The 19,136-nt window shown below is 43.0% G+C and overlaps 1 protein-coding gene across 1 annotated transcript in view; it reads left to right on the top strand.

Moving 5' to 3' along the window:
- Positions 1–19,136, top strand: part of wnk4a (WNK lysine deficient protein kinase 4a) — a 61,773-nt gene that overhangs the window by 24,467 nt on the left and 18,170 nt on the right. The window contains exons 2-12 of the mRNA XM_066663702.1: positions 3,323–3,495; positions 3,580–3,800; positions 3,954–4,111; positions 7,543–7,631; positions 8,944–9,163; positions 10,954–11,350; positions 13,018–13,202; positions 13,480–13,553; positions 15,377–15,512; positions 16,312–16,428; positions 18,426–18,602. Coding sequence (XP_066519799.1) covers positions 3,323–3,495; positions 3,580–3,800; positions 3,954–4,111; positions 7,543–7,631; positions 8,944–9,163; positions 10,954–11,350; positions 13,018–13,202; positions 13,480–13,553; positions 15,377–15,512; positions 16,312–16,428; positions 18,426–18,602 — 1,947 coding nt within the window. The remainder of the gene's footprint in view (positions 1–3,322; positions 3,496–3,579; positions 3,801–3,953; positions 4,112–7,542; positions 7,632–8,943; positions 9,164–10,953; positions 11,351–13,017; positions 13,203–13,479; positions 13,554–15,376; positions 15,513–16,311; positions 16,429–18,425; positions 18,603–19,136) is intronic.

Below are 19,136 nucleotides of genomic sequence, written 5' to 3'. Positions count from 1 at the left end.
TTTCTTTGGAGACCAATTTGCCACACAATACCCTGCATGTACTTCTTGATCAGGAATGGATGTTTGGTGCTTGTTCCTCCTGGATGTGTACAGTACACACTCCTTTATCTGTCACTTTCAAGTTGTGTCATGTTTTTTATACGTTTTCATGTACTGTTCACCCTGGATCGCTCTCTCTAACTCTCTCTCTCTCTCTCTCTCTCTCTCTCTCTCTCTCTCTCTCTCTCTAAATGGTGCAGGCTTTTATGTGTCATTTTGTAATTGTTCCCTGCCTGAACTGGAGGCCGTTCCACTCCCATTCAGCCCGCTAGTATTTATCTGGTTTATCTCTCTCCCACAGGCCGTCCCACTCCCATTCATAATTTCAGCTCTTAAACACCGTATTTACCTTCACTTTGACTCCTTCAGGCTGTTGCCGCTTCAGTTCCTCTGACCTGTTTTCTGAAATCAAGTGTCAGATATTGATGGACGGTGCTCATTATCACAGCTTTATGGGAATGCATCCAGCTATTATGGATTTAAAAGGTGTTTGAAGGAGCTGTTCACTGAGAAGGATATTCCTCCCCTTTTTGATCAGCAAAGACGTGTTGTTGTTTGACATTCTCTGAACCTATAAATAACCATTTTCCACATTATTCGCACCCATCGTGGGTTTTTTGAGGAACCCAGAGTGGTTCTCCTTAGTGTGCTCTGTTTCTTTCCCACTTCCCCAGGTTTATAGGCCCTGTTTAAGTGCGAGTATCCCCCTGTTAAAAGTGTTATTTATAGTAAAACACTGTAATCAGTCTGTTTTCTCTACACAGCCTTAGCTCTGGAGATACAGGACGTTGTACTGTAGATGGAAATGAGATTAGAGGGGGTTAAAACGTGCCGTGTGGTTAACATGCTGCAGCGCAAGAGAATGGTCTTTTTCTCTGTTGATTGAAAACATTTCCAGACTCACTGTGTTCCCTTTGTTTGCTGGAAGTGCAGCCATGTTTGAGTTTATAATGAGAAGAGTGATTCCGATGGGGGATTTTCCACGAGTGTATATATGTGATTATGTATGATTTTTTTGGAGGTTCAGTAGGGATTTTTGATTTTTTTTTTTTTTGGGTGAATCATGTCTATAGCAGGAGATATTCGCTTTAAAACAGTCATGTTCTTTCTTAATGAAACGTCTGTGACCTGCTTTGCTCCAAACCCCATGAGCCCCACAGCAGTGTTCTCCCCCTGTGTAAACAGCCCTGTTCAGAACGCCCGCTTTCAGCACCTGTTCCTTTCAATGATAATGAGCCGCTCGCTGTTCACCCCGACCCTGAGCGCACAGCAGTGAGGAGCGAGGAGCAGAAGCTGTTTTTTAGACATTTTTGCTCAGTTCTCTTTTCTGCACTTGTCGTGTCCGTTTTGTTGCGTTTAACCTCGTCTTTGCACTCTCGCATAAATGCGGGTCCAGCGGTGTGATTTGACAGACTCAGACGGGGCCATTCTAAAGTCTCTGCACTTGATGTCAGAAGCGGAATAGAATCAGAACTGCTTGTTTTATCCCATGTTTTCAGACTGGGTGGTCTTGTTTCACAGTGTGGGGGTTGGAAGTCTCCAGATACACACATTAATGTGAACATGCAGTAAACTACAGATTTTTGTTATAATATATCCAGTTTGGAAATTCCGTATCAGACAGGTTTAGGGATAAAACCGTTGGATATTTAAGCATTATATTTCTCTATAGCGCTAATCAATGTAGTTCTAATTTCTACAGTAGATATGGACAAGGAAATATATCAGATATAGGCACTGGCTGAAATTCTCATATGACCGTCTCTAATCTCTGAGGTGTCATACAGGTCGACTGTCTCCTGCCGTGACATTAGCCATCACAGCCATCTCGATATCCCTTTTACCCCTGTAACCTATCCGAACTAAAGCAGATCTCTAGTTTTGACCCTTCTGCGTGTTGTGGCCACTGCACCAGTCAGGTGGACTTTCCTCGATTCCTCTCAGTCCTTTAGCTATAGTGCTCCACCTTTAGAGACCAGGTTGTTCAACACTTACACATGCACAAACACTTTTTCCAGGAACTGCTTCAATGCAGGATTCATGGTGCTTTGAGTCGGCCTCTCGGGACGACGTTTCCACCTACCTGCTGCGGCCAAGAGGCCCCGAGCTAAATCGGGCCTTTCATACTGGCTCGGAGGACAAAAAAGACTGTGTTGAGAAGTAATTTGTGCCTTGAAACAGTTGCTAAAGTCTGTTTTATTAGGGAAACCTCAGTTTGGAGTCCATTATAAAAGTGTGACAACGGAAAAATACGATTATGTAAGCTTTTCTCTCCCTTCCACAGGTCTTTGCCTGCCCTCGGTGCGTTTGTGTTTCTGCCAAACCGTGATGGCTGATGTGTTCTTTGACGCAACTTTTGAATAGTGACTCATAGCCAAGACAAACACTGAGTCATAGATTGTTGTAAGATGCATTCTCATTAATATAAAGCTGTCTTTATGAGGCCCACCTGAGCCATGCAGAGGGCTGCTCTGACAGGTGCATTTGGAATTTTGGCTTTTTCAGGCTTTTGTAGCAACTTGTCAGTGCATCAGATAAACAGTAAGAGTTTACTTACAGTGGGCACAAGAATCTGACAACCTTCCAGGCCTTACGTCAGTTTCTTTTTCTGCATTGTTATTGTATTTGCTTATCATTATGATGTATGAGGAATTCCATTTATCCAAGCACTGACTGGAAAATGAGAATACTGCATATTAAAATTGTATTAAATGTGACATATTCCCCTCCACAGTCTCCACAGTGGAACATAATTCTGTTTCTTAATGAAACGTCTGTGACCTGCTTTGGTACAAACCCCATGAGCCCCACAGCAGTGTTCTCCCCCTGTGTAAACAGCCCTGTTCAGAATGCCCACTTTCAGCACCTGTTCCTTTAAATGATAATGAGCCGCTCGCTGTTCACCCCGACCCCGAGCGCACAGCAGTGAGGAGCGAGGAGCAGAAGCTGTGGGTTTTAGCTGTTTTTGCTTGGTTCTCTTTCTTCTCTGTTTATACTCAGCGCTCTTATTTCTCCGCGCTCGTTGTGTTTGTTTTGCTGCGTTTAACCTTGTCTTTGTGCTTTCACATAAACACTCCAGCGCTGCGATTTGACAGACTCAGACGAGGGGGCGGGGCCATTCTAAAGTCTTTGCAGTTCATGTCATTCATGCTAAGCTTGTCATCATTGTCATCATCTCCATTTGTGCTTTTTCATATTGTGCAGCCTGAATCTGAAAGCACACATTCTTATAAAAAAATATTAGCTCTGGATTTATTTTGTAATTCTCTAATTCTCTCCACAGACACGGAAACTGACCAAAGTGGAGCGTCAGCGGTTCAGTGAGGAGGTGGAGATGCTGAAAAACCTGCAGCACCCAAACATTGTCAGATTCTATGACTCCTGGAAGTCTACCGTGAAAGGACACAAGTGTATCCTGTTGGTGACCGAGCTCATGACCTCAGGAACGCTCAAAACGTGAGTCTGCAGAGTCTCAAGGTTAGGTTCCCTGTTTGGAAAGTCGCTGAAAGTCACATGCTCACATTTCTCTCCTGCTCTCAGGTACCTGAAGCGGTTTAAAGAAATGAAGCTGAAGCTCCTCCAGCGCTGGAGCCGTCAGATCCTGAAAGGTCTTCACTTCCTCCACACTCGCACTCCTCCCATCATCCACAGAGACCTGAAGTGTGACAACATCTTCATCACCGGACCCACCGGTAGTGTGAAGATCGGTGACCTGGGACTGGCCACGCTCAAAAGAGCATCCTTCGCCAAGAGCGTGATCGGTGAGACGTCTTAAACTACAAGTTTGTGGGAAGAGTGATTGCATTTGATAATGTTTGTACGAACTGAAACAGTGCAGAATTATCTGGAAAAAATATTATTCCACTGACTCTCACTTAACGTTAAGAATGTTTTTTCCTTCACACTGTTTGCAGGAACCCCAGAGTTCATGGCTCCGGAGATGTACGAGGAGAAGTACGACGAGGCGGTGGATGTGTACGCGTTTGGAATGTGTATTTTAGAGATGACTACTTCAGAATACCCCTACTCCGAGTGTCAAAACGCAGCACAGATCTACCGCAAAGTCACAAGCGTGAGTGCAGCGCCCTGATTACAGTGTTTAAGTTTCCCTTTAAAGGTCAGCCCTGAAGACATCTATAAACAGTTTTGCTTTGACTGTACATGAATGGGAAATTGACAAGAAATAAAAGATTATGAAGAGAAACTAGACAATGAGCAACAATGAAAAGGGAGCAAATAAAGTAAATGATTGGGATTTTAAATATCTAAATATTTATAGAGCGTTATAAACCATAGTTGGTGACTATTTAAAACTTAAGGTTATAAACAGAATTGCACCTAAAGGTTTCTCCATCATCGAGATAAGCATTTATTATGCAAAACACATCGTAAACTTCAGATAACCATTGCCTTTACTTTAACCCCATTTTGTTTGCGGTGGGTGTGTTTTTCTTGCAGCACCGGTTTGAAAATGGGCTGCACCTATACACCACACAACAGCAAGGATTTTGCAGTTGATTGCTTTATATGTCAAACAAACTCTTTCTTTCAAAGCAAGACAAAAGCTAAGAGACTTCCTGCTGGTATCCAGAACTATGTATGACGAGACTAACTCAATCTAAAGAGGCGATTCATGAGAAGCTGTTTTATTCAGTGGCACACAGCTGTTTTTTTTAAAATCCAGTTGAATTCTTTGCCCCTCACCACATTCCACAGTTTTGTTGTTCCGATCAGCCATGTGCAGCCCAGCGTGAGCATACTTTACATAAGCAGACATACACGAGTCCATCTGGATGTCCTTATCTGGTCCCCTACCATGGGGGCCCCCATTGGATTGCCCTGAGTTTGGAGCCTTAAATCTGCATGGAAACCAGCAGTAAACATGCCTCTGTAGGTCTCGCTCCCGCTCTTTTGTCCTTTGCTCGTCTTTCCTCATTTCCGCTCATTTCCTTGAGAGCTTGCCCTAGATAAGCCTTGAGTGGAGACTTAATTCTCCTTGTGTCTGGAGCTGAGTTAGATTAAACCTTGTGTTGGTATGTCCCCTGCAAGGATCCCGTCGTCGTACGAAAACATAGCCTCCTTCGCTTTTGGAGCCGTGCCTCGCTTGTTATTATATAACCCTTCAGAGAACTGGAGATTGATGAAAAGTCAACGCTTGTGTCTGATCCTTAAATCTGATTGGCTGAATTATTGTGGAATATCACATATATTTATTTTCTTTCTGTGTGATTGGTAACATCTCAAACAACCTTGATTTTACTGATATTATCCAAACGTAAACCGTTATTAAACCTGAAATGGCCACGTAAACATCCAGTCATCAGCCTCGGAAGACAAAACTACTCAGCATAAAGCTTTCTAAAAAGATAAAGTTATAATTTGCTTGTCCTTACAAACAATCAATTAAAACACAGAAACACACAGTTTTGAAAAACCTCAATCATGAAATTTTTAGATAAAAATGTTTATTGAGCGAGAAGAGTTTTGGTGTCACCCCAAGCCTTTTAATAATGCTTTATGTTTTCTTATTGTCCCTTTGTAGTTTTCCTTCCGTATGGATGTGCGTTATCTTTTATCTAATCTTCTCAGAATAATGTAATTAATGACCATTTTGATTTGGAATGAAACAAATACAGTGTAATGTATATGTCACTGTAATATTCAGCTACTTGGACCCTGTACACTGCATGTTTTTGGAAGATCTAAAACAACATGTGAAATGTAATGTACATGTAACATTATCCTTTACCGAGATTTAAATATCACTTCACATCCACAGCAGTTTCTGTTGAAGGTGTACAATGTTTCTGAGTTCTTTAACTTTAGCAAAGGTCTGGTTTTATATTTAGGTTTTTTAAAATGTGGGGACTCGTGCTGTACAAACAGAGAGTGTTCTGTTCTGTTCAGTGTAAACGACAAAGCCGGCAAAACAGAGCAGCAATCGATCCGTGAATCCCACGGTTCATGAGGCTGCAAGCTCTGCGGAGGCTCCACAAACATCACGAGGAAAAAGAAAAGAGTGTGAGGTGATGACTTAGCAACAAGGTTTAATTCAAACTCAGAGGCGCTGAGGCCTAATGGACACACACACACACACACACACACACACACACACACAAACACAAATACTCCCTCAAAAAACCAAGCCAGCTATGTAGCTGCTTATTTTCAACTTAACCTTCATGAAATAAAATGAACAGATCCGATGTGCTAAGAATAAACAGGACATTTGACAAAAATGAAAAAACGTTTATGTGACTGAACTACCAGCTTATGATATCGCTGACAGTAGTTTGATTTCAAACTTGTATCTCTCTATAATTAGATCTCACATGGAACAGATTCATATAAGACACTTTTATGTTTAAAGATACAGAGATACACTCACTATTGTAAATGTGTTCACATTGTCAGCTTTGATTCAATTAAAACAGACCCTGGTGCTTAATGTGATTCATTAAATTAAGTGAACGTTTCATTTCAAACTAAAAAGAAACATGAAAAAAATACAAACTAAATGCATCTAAAGAGACCAAACACAGGACGTGAAGTCACAGGATGTGACACTAAATGCACGCAATGAGAACAGAGTGCGCTTTGGGTTTGTTTGGCCTCCTGTATTCCATCTTGCTCTGTTTCCGTTGGGTAAAAAGATCACCAGGTTCACACAGCACTAATAGGTGCATTAAAGGTACGCTACTTAGTATTTTTATCTCCAAATTACAGCTTCAACATTATTGTGATGCTTCACTGAGCTGTAATAAGGAGAATAGAGCCTTTGTGGATCCTACATCAGGCTCGGCACTGCAGAAAATGCACTGTGTAACTTTTGGAGGACCCAACGTTCTTTTTCATTACAGAACAGTGCTATAAGACTGAATGCACCAGGTGATTCCGGGAATAAATGAGTGAACTCTAATGAAAGCCCAGGGGCTAAAATGCCAAACCTTACCTAGTGTTCCTTTAAGCTCAGTGTGGGGCATTTTTCTGGCGACTGTCTCACCACAAAACTTACTTCATACATCTTTTTTTAAATAATTTTTTTTACTAAACTTATTTTGGATCACTTGTAAATGTATCAATGTGAATGCTAAGAAAACCAGGACTAAAAGGTAACAATGTATGATTTTCTTGTTTGGTCTGGACCACGGGAACCAAAAAACAAACATGGGAGATTTTAGGCTGCGTTCAGTTTACAGCACACTTTCTTTGACTTTTTTAGAATAAGCTCTCTGTAAATATTATCTGACCACAGAACAGCTACTTTAAATAAAGGTGATAAAGCAGTGTAAGTGTATGTCGTCCTGTGGAGCAGTCATAAACACGTAAGTACACACACTTGGCCTGCTAACGGTTTTCAGAAATGTAGAACGTCTTTGAGACGTGAGATTGCCGCAGTGAGCCATGATCCTCTGCCTAATGTTCAGATGTTACGTCTGACCTCCGCTAACCTCTCTCTCACTTAAATTATCCCCTAATATCCGATGTGTTTCTGTATCTCAGGGAATGAAGCCAGACAGCTTCTACAAGGTCAAAGTGCCTGAGCTGAAGGAGATCATTGAAGGATGTATACGTATGAACAAGGATGAAAGGTACTTTTAATTTAATATCTCAGCAAAACTATTTATCCTGCAATCAGTTTGTATTTTAAAGAAAATGGACTTTGCTTCAGGAAAAAAATCACTTATGTCTCGGATGGAACCAAAAACTATTCGTTATTTTTGTTTTTGGTAGATAGCAACTACCATTAATACTGTGTCCCAGTTGGTGGTTTTCCACTGCATTGGCTCGGCTCAATTCGCTTTTAGCTGGTCGCTTTTCCACTGGCATAGCTCTCCTGCAAAATGTTGTGGGTGACGTCGTGAAACGGGAACTGCAGGCTTTGAAAACCACAACGCGGGCGGTAAAGTCAGGTGCTGTTTACTCGTTGTTTGGCGTGTTGCTGTTGTTGTTTGGACTGAACATGGCTTTGCCCCCAGTTCTCACAGATCAGTTTTCCTTGTCACGTGTTTGGCTTTTGCTGGAGATTTTCCTCAGCCACCGACCCAAGGAGTGTTTGAGTCTTTTCAAAACCCCCTCGGGGGAATGTTACGAGCTGCCACTGTGAGATTTTACAAGCTGGAATTTGTGTTTGGAGCTCTGTATTTTGTGGTGATTGACAGGTCTCTCCGGCCAATCAGAGATCTGCAGGGTTTACACCTCACATTTATTACCTACTCAGCTCGGTTTGGATCCATAAGAGAGCAGGGACTAAAAAAGCACCTGGACAGGATTTGGCCCATGGAAAACGAGTCGAGCCGTGTCGAGTCGAGTTGGTTCAGTGCAGTGGAAAAGCACCAGATCATGACATCATGACAAATGGACCAGCAGAAATACTCAAAAAATTACTAATAAAATATATTAAATTGTGTAGATTTAAACTGGAATTTAAGGAGTGCCTTTTTCCATCTACTATAACATTCTTACTCTGGAGTTATGTGGCTTTACTCTGACAGAAGCACCTACATGTATTTGTGTGTGAATATGTGTGTGTTTGTGAGAGAGCGGCTGTGTGGGATCATATTTATCCACACGATCACCCAACAGCACCTCAACTTCCTTGTTCCAGTGAAATACTGTGAAATTGGATTTTTTTAAAGTATTGAGCTTGAGTTTAAAATGTAATAAGGTTGATTCATTTGCTTACACACATGCCAGCAAGCAATTTTCCTTCGAGATAACAATCTGTGGGTCTTTAATTAAATTTGTAGCATCATTTGTCCACATATTATCAGTCTAACCTCAGGCAGCTCAGGCTCCAGCCAAACACAGAAACAGAAAAGCCTCTCTCCTGAGTCATCTCAGACAAATGGCTGTCACTAGAACAGGATTACGCCGTTAATCTAAGTTCGTTTCCACGTACAGATACACGATTCAGGACCTTCTGGAGCACTCGTTCTTCCAGGAGCACACGGGGGTCCACGTGGAGCTGGCCGAGGAGGATGACATGCAGAAGTCCAGCCTGAAGCTGTGGCTCCGCATGGACGACAACAAGAAACTTCATGGAAAATACAAGGACAACAACGCCATCGAGTTCCTGTTTGAGCTCTACAAGGACGTCCCCGAGGAGGTTGCGCAGGAGATGGTAAGGGTTAATGAGTCTCAGTAGTGATCTGAAAAAGCTACACATTTCGTATTAAATCATGTGCAGGGATTAATGTCTGTTTTCTTGTCAGAATATAGTTGTTATTATTATTATTGTTTTGCAGGAGTTATAGAGTCTTTTCAGTGTCTTTTCGAGTATGTTCAGAATTAGTCTAAGCTTAGGCTTTAGCGAGGTCTGGGAAACCATTCCTTAAGATAAGTTCTAGGGGAACAAGATGTATTTCAGAAAACTCCCTTCAAAGAAACATTTGTTTCATATGTTAAAGGCCCTTTAAAGCAACAGTAGGTAGTATTTTTTAACCTTAAAATCCCAGCTTCAAAATCATGGTGATGCTTCGCTGCCCTGTAATAGAGAGAATAGAGCCTCTATCATTGCTACTCCAGGCTCAGCACTGCAGAAACTGCACTATGTAGCTTATGGAGGAGTATAGGAAGCCATCCCACCACTGTTTCAGGACAGTACTGTAAAAGTGAAAAAAGTGACTCTACAACTGAAGGGGAGCCCAGGAGCACAAATACCAAATCTTACCTAGTGTTGCTTTAATTGTCATCTATAAAAAAAGTCTAAGGAAGCAAGTGGACTGATGGGAAGTTGGAATAAAGAGGAATTGGTTTTTGGTGTCTAGATTAATAGGAGTTAAATTTGATGAACACAAATTCTGTCCTTTCAGGTCTGTGCAGATTTCTGTCTGTCCTCACTCAGCCCACATCAGCCACTTTCCTTGTGTTAATAATTAAAGGGCCGTCTCTGAGCCCTAAAGCTTTCAGGCCTAAATTCCATTAGGGCACATATGTTAAAGTTTATTTATGGAGAATCTCCTCGGAAGGACTCCTCTCTTTATTTTGTGGTGGAACATATTAATTACCATTTACAGAGTTATTCCCGAGGCAGAGACATATAGCCCATTGGCCATGATGGCTGTTCGATTGCATAACAGCGCCCAAGGACGCGGCCGGGCAGCACGTTCGGTTTGTTCGTCTCTGTGGTAATGTGAGAGGCAGGACTCAAGAAGAACAGGAGGTCACATGCCCAAAGATAAAATGGTTTTAGAAGCATACTCCAAAACAACCCTTGCCCCCCGACACCCCTCTTCCACGCTGAGCTTTCCTTAATTAGCTCAAACTTCCACAATCCTTCCTTTCTCCTTCATCACATGCACTTTTCATCAAGAACAAATACTGACGCACTGTGGGTTATCGCTTTAATCTGGCTGGCCCCCGGTGCTGATGGACGACCCGGGACAGGTCACCTTGGCCTACTTTGGAGGTCCGGGAAAGGAGAAACTGAAGCAAACATGTGTAGATTATAGAGAATGATACACTTCGTCCATGCATTGATTTATATTCCAGTCAAAACGGACATTAAAGTAACACTAGGTAGTATTTTTACCTTAAAATTACAGCTTCAAAATCATTATGATGCTCCTCTGAGCTGTAATAGAGTGAATAAAGCCTCTGTTGTTGCTGCACTGTGCTCAGCACTGCAGAAACTGCACTATGTAACTTCTGGAGGTGGGTGGGTCAACAGCGCTTAAATCATTCACCTTTTAGACAGGAGGAGGAATTCAAGCTCCACTCTCTCTTCAGATTTGAGCACATCCTCAGTTTTTCGTGACGCTCCTTCTATTGTGAGATGAACAACCCCCCACCATGGGTCTGTAAGGATGTGCCGCTGTCGAGAACCTCCCATTAGAAAAGAAGACACTGAAACATGATTCAAACACTGCTCTTGGTTACAGGGTGTTAGAACTTTTCTGTCTTCTCTCCCAGGTGGTGCTGGGATTCGTATGCGAGGCGGACTACAAGCTGGTTGCCAAAGCGATGCGAGACCGAGTCACGTCCCTCAAGCGTCAGCGAGAGAGACAGCGGCGTCTGGAGGAGGAGCAGAAGAAGAAGGAGCAGGAGGAGGAGCTAGAGCCTTCATCGCCGCGACCAGTCGGCCGAGCCCCCGGCAGCCTCGCCTCGTCACCTGTTCAGATCCCACCCACTCAGACCACTCCCCTCACCCCTCTCGCTCCCCTCTCTCCACGACTCCCCGAGCGGCCCGCGGCCTCCCCAGCGAACTCTCCAGATCACAGCGGCCACAGGGGCTTCGCTCAGGAGCTGGAGGAACCGGAGGCTGACCAGCACTTCCACTTCCGCCATACCAGCTACTCGTCGGTGACCTGTGAGCACTGCTATGTTCATTAAAGTATTGATTAGTGATATGATATAAACATCAAAGGAGATCAAGTGACCCTGTACAGTAGCACTATACACCTCACGTACCCTTCATAATAAGAGCATTACTATTTTAACTCCAACTATTTTAAAGTTCACCATTTTTGGACACAGATGTCCAACGGTTGAAGGTTTAAACAGCATTAACTAATAGGCCACACTGAAGCAACTGCACATGAGCCTAAAGTCATCGTGCTCAGTGCCAAGTGTGGGCTAAAAACGACATAAAACAAAGATTAAACAATGCTTTATAAAATAGTTATTTTAATAAATATTTCCATAAACTAACATATATAAGTTCAGACGTTATCATTCTCTGTAGATCTGAATCATGAAGAGTCTCCTGTAAAATGTATTAATTATTGGCTTCATATTCCACACAATTCCAGAGTTTTATAATAACGAATCATATTTAACACATTATAAAATGGTCAGGGGCGGCACGGTGGTACAGCAGGTAGGTCCAGGGACCTGGGGTTGTGGGTCCGAGTCCCAGTCCGGGAATGAATTACTAAAATGATCAGTTAAATAAGTAATCAGTAAAATTAAGAGATATCACTTTAGTTTATTATTCAGTCATTCATTATTCAGTTGCGGTGGGACCGGAGTCTACCCGGAATCACTGGGTGCAAGGCAGGAACACGGGGCATAACATGTTGGGACATTGCTCTGCATATTTGATTGTATTCAACTTATATTGGATCCCTAGTGAGATCACTGAATTTGGGTGATTAGTTCTGGCACTCCAGCTTATCCTAGAATTACAGGATGGGGTCCATCAGTACAGAGAAACTAAGCCCAGGCCATTGAGTGTGGGGACCTTAGGCTCATGTGCAGCTGCTTCAGAGCATCGCACTGTATATTTCCAATGCTTTTCTATGGAGAGTATACTAACTGTATTTGAATTCACTAACTGTTTGTGTGTGTATGTGTGTGTGTGTGTGTTCTTCTGCCAAGTGAACATAAAGTAGAGCAGAGAGAAACCTGAAGAGGGAGATTAATTCAATCATTCACTCCCTCTTGGCCTTACATCATGCACCATTCTGCTGTGTGTGCATCAGGGACGTGCTGGGCTTGTTTTTCGCGGAGAGGACAGACAGGTTTTAGTGAATGAACAGGGGCTGCGAGTGAACAGGCCGAACACAAAGCCCAACCAACCATTCAGGAAATCTCTGCTTTCAGAAGTGATCTGACCCGAGTTTGTTATGATCAGGTTAAATGAAGCCTTTGGGTGATACTCCTTCGGCCGCCTTTTAGTCTTTGTGCCACAGCCTTGGGCTCTATAGTTAAATGATGCTGTGTGCTTTTGTTAAAGCAATTAGTATTTATTCACTGACCTTTATCACAGAGAAACATCTGCACAAAAATAGAGCACATTCCATATATTCTGTTTTTGATATATAGAAATATTGCTAAATATTTGTTTATTAGGATTAACTGGAAGCAGAGTTAAGACACTAAAAGTGACTAGGCGTCAAGGTCAACAAAACCCAAAATGTAATATTAAGAACCCTTTATTCAGAATTGTGCATTTATCTACTGTTCTCTCTCTCTCTCTCTCTCTCTCTCTCTCTCTCTCTCTCTCTCTCTCTCTCTCTCTCTCTCTCTTTCCAGCTGATTGTGAGACAGATGGCTATCTCAGTCCTTCCAGCTTTCAGGATGGACTTGATGTTGCTAAATGTAATGTAAGCAGTCCTCCAGCCCCGACCGCTGCCATGACCACACCCACCACAATGACCCCGCCCTCTACGACCACACACATCTCCACCCCTCCAGTTCTGGCTCTACGTTTTTCTTCGGTGAGGGTCGGAAAATGTCAAAAATTGTAAGAAATAATGTAGTCAAGGGCTCTAGCTGACAATCCCTGTCTCCCTTAACCAGGGCTTTAAAAAACAATCAAATAAATTCAGATTTGTGATGAAAGTTAACCTTTTATTCCAAGGAATTTGTTATTCATTGTTATTGGGTCGCTCACTGTGACACTCTAACACTCTAACATTAAACTTTAACCTTAGGCTAACAATATCTGGAGTATCTCTTTAATGATGTGTTTTTTCTCTAATCCATTCTTTTCAGAGCATTGCTGTGACTAACAACTGCGAGAAAGGAGTGTCAGGACCCCCGAGTCCCTTCTCTTCACCTGTGGACAGGTAAAAGAAAAGCCCCTCAGCTTAGCTTTCATCACGTTCACTGCTCACACATGAGCCACTAAAGCCACCCATAGAATCTCAAATCAAAGTCAGCCTCAAACCCCTGTTTATCCCCACACAATGCTCCTTGAGCTGTTTAGATTGAGCATCAAAAGTACGGTTCCCTGTTGGAAAGAACAGCTTTGTTACCCCTCGGGGCCGAATGCCTGTGTGTCTCTGTGTGTGTGTGTGTGTGTGTGTGTGTGTGTGTGTCTATATGTGTGAGTCGGCCTGGCAGGAGATCACATTGTCCTCTGGGCTTCATCTCCTCCTCTCATCTTTCATAACACAACACATTCCTCTGGTGTTCTGCTTGTGGCTTGTTAAATCCAGCCTCAAAAACCTCGCGTACCTCAGCAGGCAGAGCTTTTTAAAGCACGGCCCTGAGTTTGCCAAGCAGTAGACTGCCCGTAAACGTTTATGTGCCTTGTAGGAGGGTGAGGATTTAGATGTTGTGGTGTCTCGTGTGCCGAAAGACTCGGCCTTCTGAAAACAGGCTGTGTAAGCAAAGCGCTCCTAGGCCAGACATTGTTTTCAGGGGCCTGTATAACTCATAAGCATCATTTCTCTACGTGTTTCTTGACATTTAGTTTCCTAATTGTGGCAAGGCTTTCCAAAACAATCTCATGCACATATTTATATCTCCGAAGTGAGGACCATATAAAAATGTTCACTGATGAGAGAATGGAGAAAGTTTGCTTTCTTAAAACTAGTAAATATTTATTACAGGAGGAACAAACCCCTCATTAAAGGCCTGTAAAGTATCGCAGAAATTCCTCAGGCCTTTTTAAATATCCCCGAATAAAGTTATAGCCCCTTCCCACTGTATTTGACCTCTGACCTATCGCATTGAGTAAGCGCCTATCAGGAAAAGTAAAAGCTCCACACGCCCTTCTTCGCCGTAAATAAAACCTGCCATTAAATACTTTCAGGCTAATGTTTGGACAAACTCGCCATTGAAGGCCTTTTGGGACACAGCAAATTCCTCACATCATTGCAACAATATGTGCCTTTCAACAAAGCCCTAAATATTTGTTTTTTGCTTTGTAACAGTGAGTAGAAATGCTGTGCACAAGTCAGAGACCACCATTTATTTGTTAATGTCCATTTAAAGCAGCTGTTAGGTGCATAATTTAGGAGCTATTTCGGAGATTGGTTTCAACATTAATCACATGCATGAAGAAAACAAAAAAGATAGAATATATAGAAATTGGAACTGCTCTTTGAGAGAGAGAGAGAGAGAGAGAGAGAGAGAGAGAGAGAGAGCAAGAGAGAGAGAGACAGACAGAAAGAGAGAGAGATAGAGAGAGAGAGAGAGACAGACAGAGAGAGAGAGACAGACAGAGAGAGAGAGAGATAGAGAGAGAGAGAGACAGAGAGAGAGACAGACAGAGAGAGAGAGACAGAGAGAGAGAGACAGAGAGAGAGAGACTGAGAGAGAGAGATACAGAAAGAGAGAGAGAGAGAGAGACAGAAAGAGAGAGAGACAGAGAAACAGAGAGAAAGAGACAAGAGAGAGAGAGAGAGAGAGAGAGAGAGAGACAGAGATGCAAATCAAACTCCACACACTCTTCACATCCACAAATGTCCACTGGGAGAAGAACAACTCAAAACTGTGGGTCTGAAAGGATGTGTAAATAAGCTCTCACTGAGAATATGAAATAGAACAAAAGAAAACTTATAATCTGGTGATGAGTAACTGAAAGGTGTCATGTAAAGTGCTGCACGTTAGAGAAGTGTGGCTTGTTTGTTGATTTTACTGAATTTGTGTTAAATCACCACAGCTATGCCTCAGATGTGACCTCGGGGTTGAGTGACGGCTGCGAGGGCCAATCAGAGAAAGCGAGTAAATCAGCTGCACGGCGGACAGCGGGGAAACTGTTCAGGAAAAGGGCTCGAGCTCGCCTTCGCATCATAGGGGTATGATTCATCTGTCTGTTCAATTGTTCATTCATCCATACACTCACAGTTCCTCTGTGTATGGAGGGGTTAATACCCCTCTAGTTCTAGGCTCTTGTCCATTCTGTTGGGCAATTCTTTCCTGTGGAGTTTATACGACGGCTGAAACTCAGTAGCTGAATTCACTCAGTATTAAGGGTGTCTGGATGCTGTTGAGCGTACATCAATCAGCTATAACATTATGACCACCTCCTTGTTTCTACACTCACTGTCCGTTCTCGCTCCTCTGAACATACAGGAGCACTTTCTAGTTCTGTAATTACAGACTGTACTCCACCTCCTGTTCCACATACTTTAGCCCCTTTCACCCTGTCCTGCAATGGTCAGGACCCCCAAAGGTCCCCCATAGAGCAGGTATGATTTGGGTGCGCTGCAGTGACTCTAAGATGGTGGTGGTGTAAGTGTGTGTTGTGCTGGTGCGAGTGGATCAGACTCAGCAGTGCTGCTGGAGTTTTTAAACCCGGTGTCCACACACTGTCCACTCTGTGAGACACTCCTCTCTCATTGGTCCACCTTGTAGATGTAAAGTCAGAGACAGTAGCTCATCTGTCGCTGCACAGTGTGTGTCGCTCGTCCTCTAGTCCTTCATCAGTGACACAGGAAGCCACCCATAGGAACCTTGCTCTGACACCGAGGTGGTGGTGTTGATGAGTTAGAATGTGTTGTGTTGGGACGTGTGGATCTGACACAGCAGTGCTGCTGATCGGTGTAGAGTGTATTTTGAGTCCTGGTGTTATAGTCGTTGTTCTTGTTTCCTCAGTTTTCTGATAAAGTGGACCGTGTGGTGGAGTGCCAGCTTCAGACTCACAACGATAAGATGGTCACGTTCAAGTTTGACCTCGAAGGAGACAGCCCCGAGGACATTGCTACAGTTATGGTAGGACATTCTCTATCACACACTCAAACACAGGGGAGATAAAAGAGCAAGTGGTAGAAACTATGGATCCTAGCATCTGCTTGGAAAGAGAGGGGTGAGGGAGGGGAACTGAGCTGGTTGCAGTTTGCAACTTCACAATCTCACACAATGTACCTTTAAAAACTCACAAATGATTATACCGGTCATACTCTAGTGCTGTATCAGGTAATAATCTGTAACACACACACACAAACACACACACACACAACTCTCACATTCCTGGATCCTTGGCTCGACCTCACTCTACTACAAAGGCCTCATTTTTCATTCAAAATGCAGAGAATGATAGGACATGTCAGCAGCTTGTCAGGACGTTTTGTACAGTGAGTTTAAAAACAGCACCTGATAGCGAACATCAGAGGTTTCGTAACTCCGCATTGTTGCTGTATGTGGATTCCCAATGGAAAAAAAGAAAATAATCAGAAATAGCCGATCTGTGTGCCACCTTCAGCTCTTATCAGCTCAGACTCTCAGACACACTCACCAGGGCTGAATCACCTGAGGAAAATATCTAGTTGCTGTTTTCAAACCAGCGTTTCAACTGCTATTTAAATGGCAGTAGTTTTATACAAATGAAATGCCATGGGAAGTTATTAATAATAACTTCAACCCTTGCACCTTGAGAACTGCAAAACTCTGTGAAGTGAAGCAAGGCTAAAGGACCATGTTCTCTTCTTCTTCTGATGACCTTTGGACCTGGAGAGTTACGTGATTTTAACAACATTAATGTACACGGTGTTGCTTAGTGATCAGTGTTGGTTCAGTTTCTGTGGGGGTTTAATAAAGAGAACTCATCAGGTGTTCAAATTGTCTGCATCAGTTAATGATTAAAGCCCTAAGCTCCCTATTTGACCGTGTTGTGGTTTGGTGTGAAATGCCCAGTTCAAGAGCAAACCTTCAAAGTCAGACTTTGTTCACAGCCATGTTGAATGGAACCAGACGTCCGGCTCGAAACACGCCTCACAGAAAGCTATTAGTTGAAATGATTGCAGAGATGAACACACTCAGTAACAGAACAAGCAGGTCATTGAGTTTGTACGGCATTCATCTAGCACAGGCTCTGTAACATGATCAAATAAACCATGTCTAATACTTGGGTCACATGACCTATTTAGAAAACGCAATGTTGAATTAGATCAATATCAGCCTGTATTAATAGGTACTGTGTTATTGTTGTGTGCAGATTCTGGCTGGAGTTGTCTGCTGGAGTGTGTATCTGTTCTGGGGCACACGTTTATGTGTGTGTGTTCATATACAGAAGTCTCTTTGTTAAAACAGAGAGCTCTGGCAGTGTGGAGCTCTGCTGCAGTGTTATTGGTCGCTCTGTACACACCCTCAGCTATTAGCGGTGTACAGCAGTACAAAGACAGAACGAGCTGAATTAAAAACCGCCAGCTATTAAAAGTGCGTACAAGTTTAAATGAACTCACACACAACCGCATGCTTATTTGGGATGTCTAGGAATATCCAGAGATGTGGTGGATTCAGTGTTGCTCAACCTCAACTCATCAACCTCTTTAGTGACTGATATTCAGATACGGCCAAGAATCACGAGTGGGTCCGGGATTCTGTTCCTCACTTCTGTAATTTAGGAGTAAGCCGGTTTGTATCGTTTATTTGTGGTTACTGGATATGATGAGGTATGCTGGGCCCTGGAGCTACATGCTTGAAAGTTGAGTTCAGTTCAGTGAGGTTTAAATCATTTGAGATGAATTCAACCTTTCAGTTCCGTTCAGTTCCCTTCACTTATGTTAATCAAAGTGGTCCCCTGAGATCCTTTATTAGACTTGTCTCACTACAGTAATGTAAAACATTGTGAAATTAAACAAACCAATACCTGAAATAATTACTAAGATAAATGTAATAAAAACAAGAGGACGTTTCATTGAATCCACCCAAGAACCTTTTACAAACGTGATCTCTGTATGTCTTTGCTTACAATCTTCTCTCTCCTCCAGGTGCATAATGAATTCATCCTTCCCTCTGAGCGTGAAGGCTTCATTCACCAGATGCGGGATGTTATCAGACGTGCCGAGTCTCTCATGGCCAAGGAGCCTGTGTCTGATCCACCATCCAGTCATGCAGTGGCTCACCAGCCTCATCATACCCCTGCCGCACCGCTCTCAGCGTCTCAGGTAAAATCATCAGTGAGGGAAATTTCCAAATGTAGGTCTAACTCCGCATCATAGTCGATGATAACACCATAATATGATAAAACTGCAGCTCACACACACCTCGGGACTGCAATATAAGATTGACTAAACCTCCGGCCCTAATGGGCACTCTGTGTCACTGCCGTGGGGGAAAATCTTTTGCAATCTTCAGCCTCTCAAACATCCATTTCCCAGGAGAGGATTAAAATAACCTCTTCTCTGTTTCATGTAGCTACAGCAGGAGTTCAAGTTGATATTTGAGCTTCTGCAGCTGTAAAGCGGCCTGAGGGGGTAAAACAGGGGAGCATCACAACTGTCAAACTTCGCGAGAGCTCTTTCTCTTTCAACAATGACAGATCTTTGAGAACACATCTCTCTCTGACACCGAGCTCCTGCAGGCCATGCCGTGAGAAAACAGCGAGCCCAAACGTACTTATATAGGTCAGGCTTATATTTGATCTTCCCTATGGGTTTAAACTGTTCTGACGTACAGTGACGCTGATTTTTTGATTATTT

Source organism: Hoplias malabaricus, chromosome 3 (assembly GCF_029633855.1).
Source record: "Hoplias malabaricus isolate fHopMal1 chromosome 3, fHopMal1.hap1, whole genome shotgun sequence".
Classification (NCBI taxonomy): Eukaryota; Metazoa; Chordata; class Actinopteri; order Characiformes; family Erythrinidae; genus Hoplias; species Hoplias malabaricus.
Note: the sequence above shows the minus strand (reverse complement) of the source record. Positions and strands in the feature narration are given on the sequence as shown.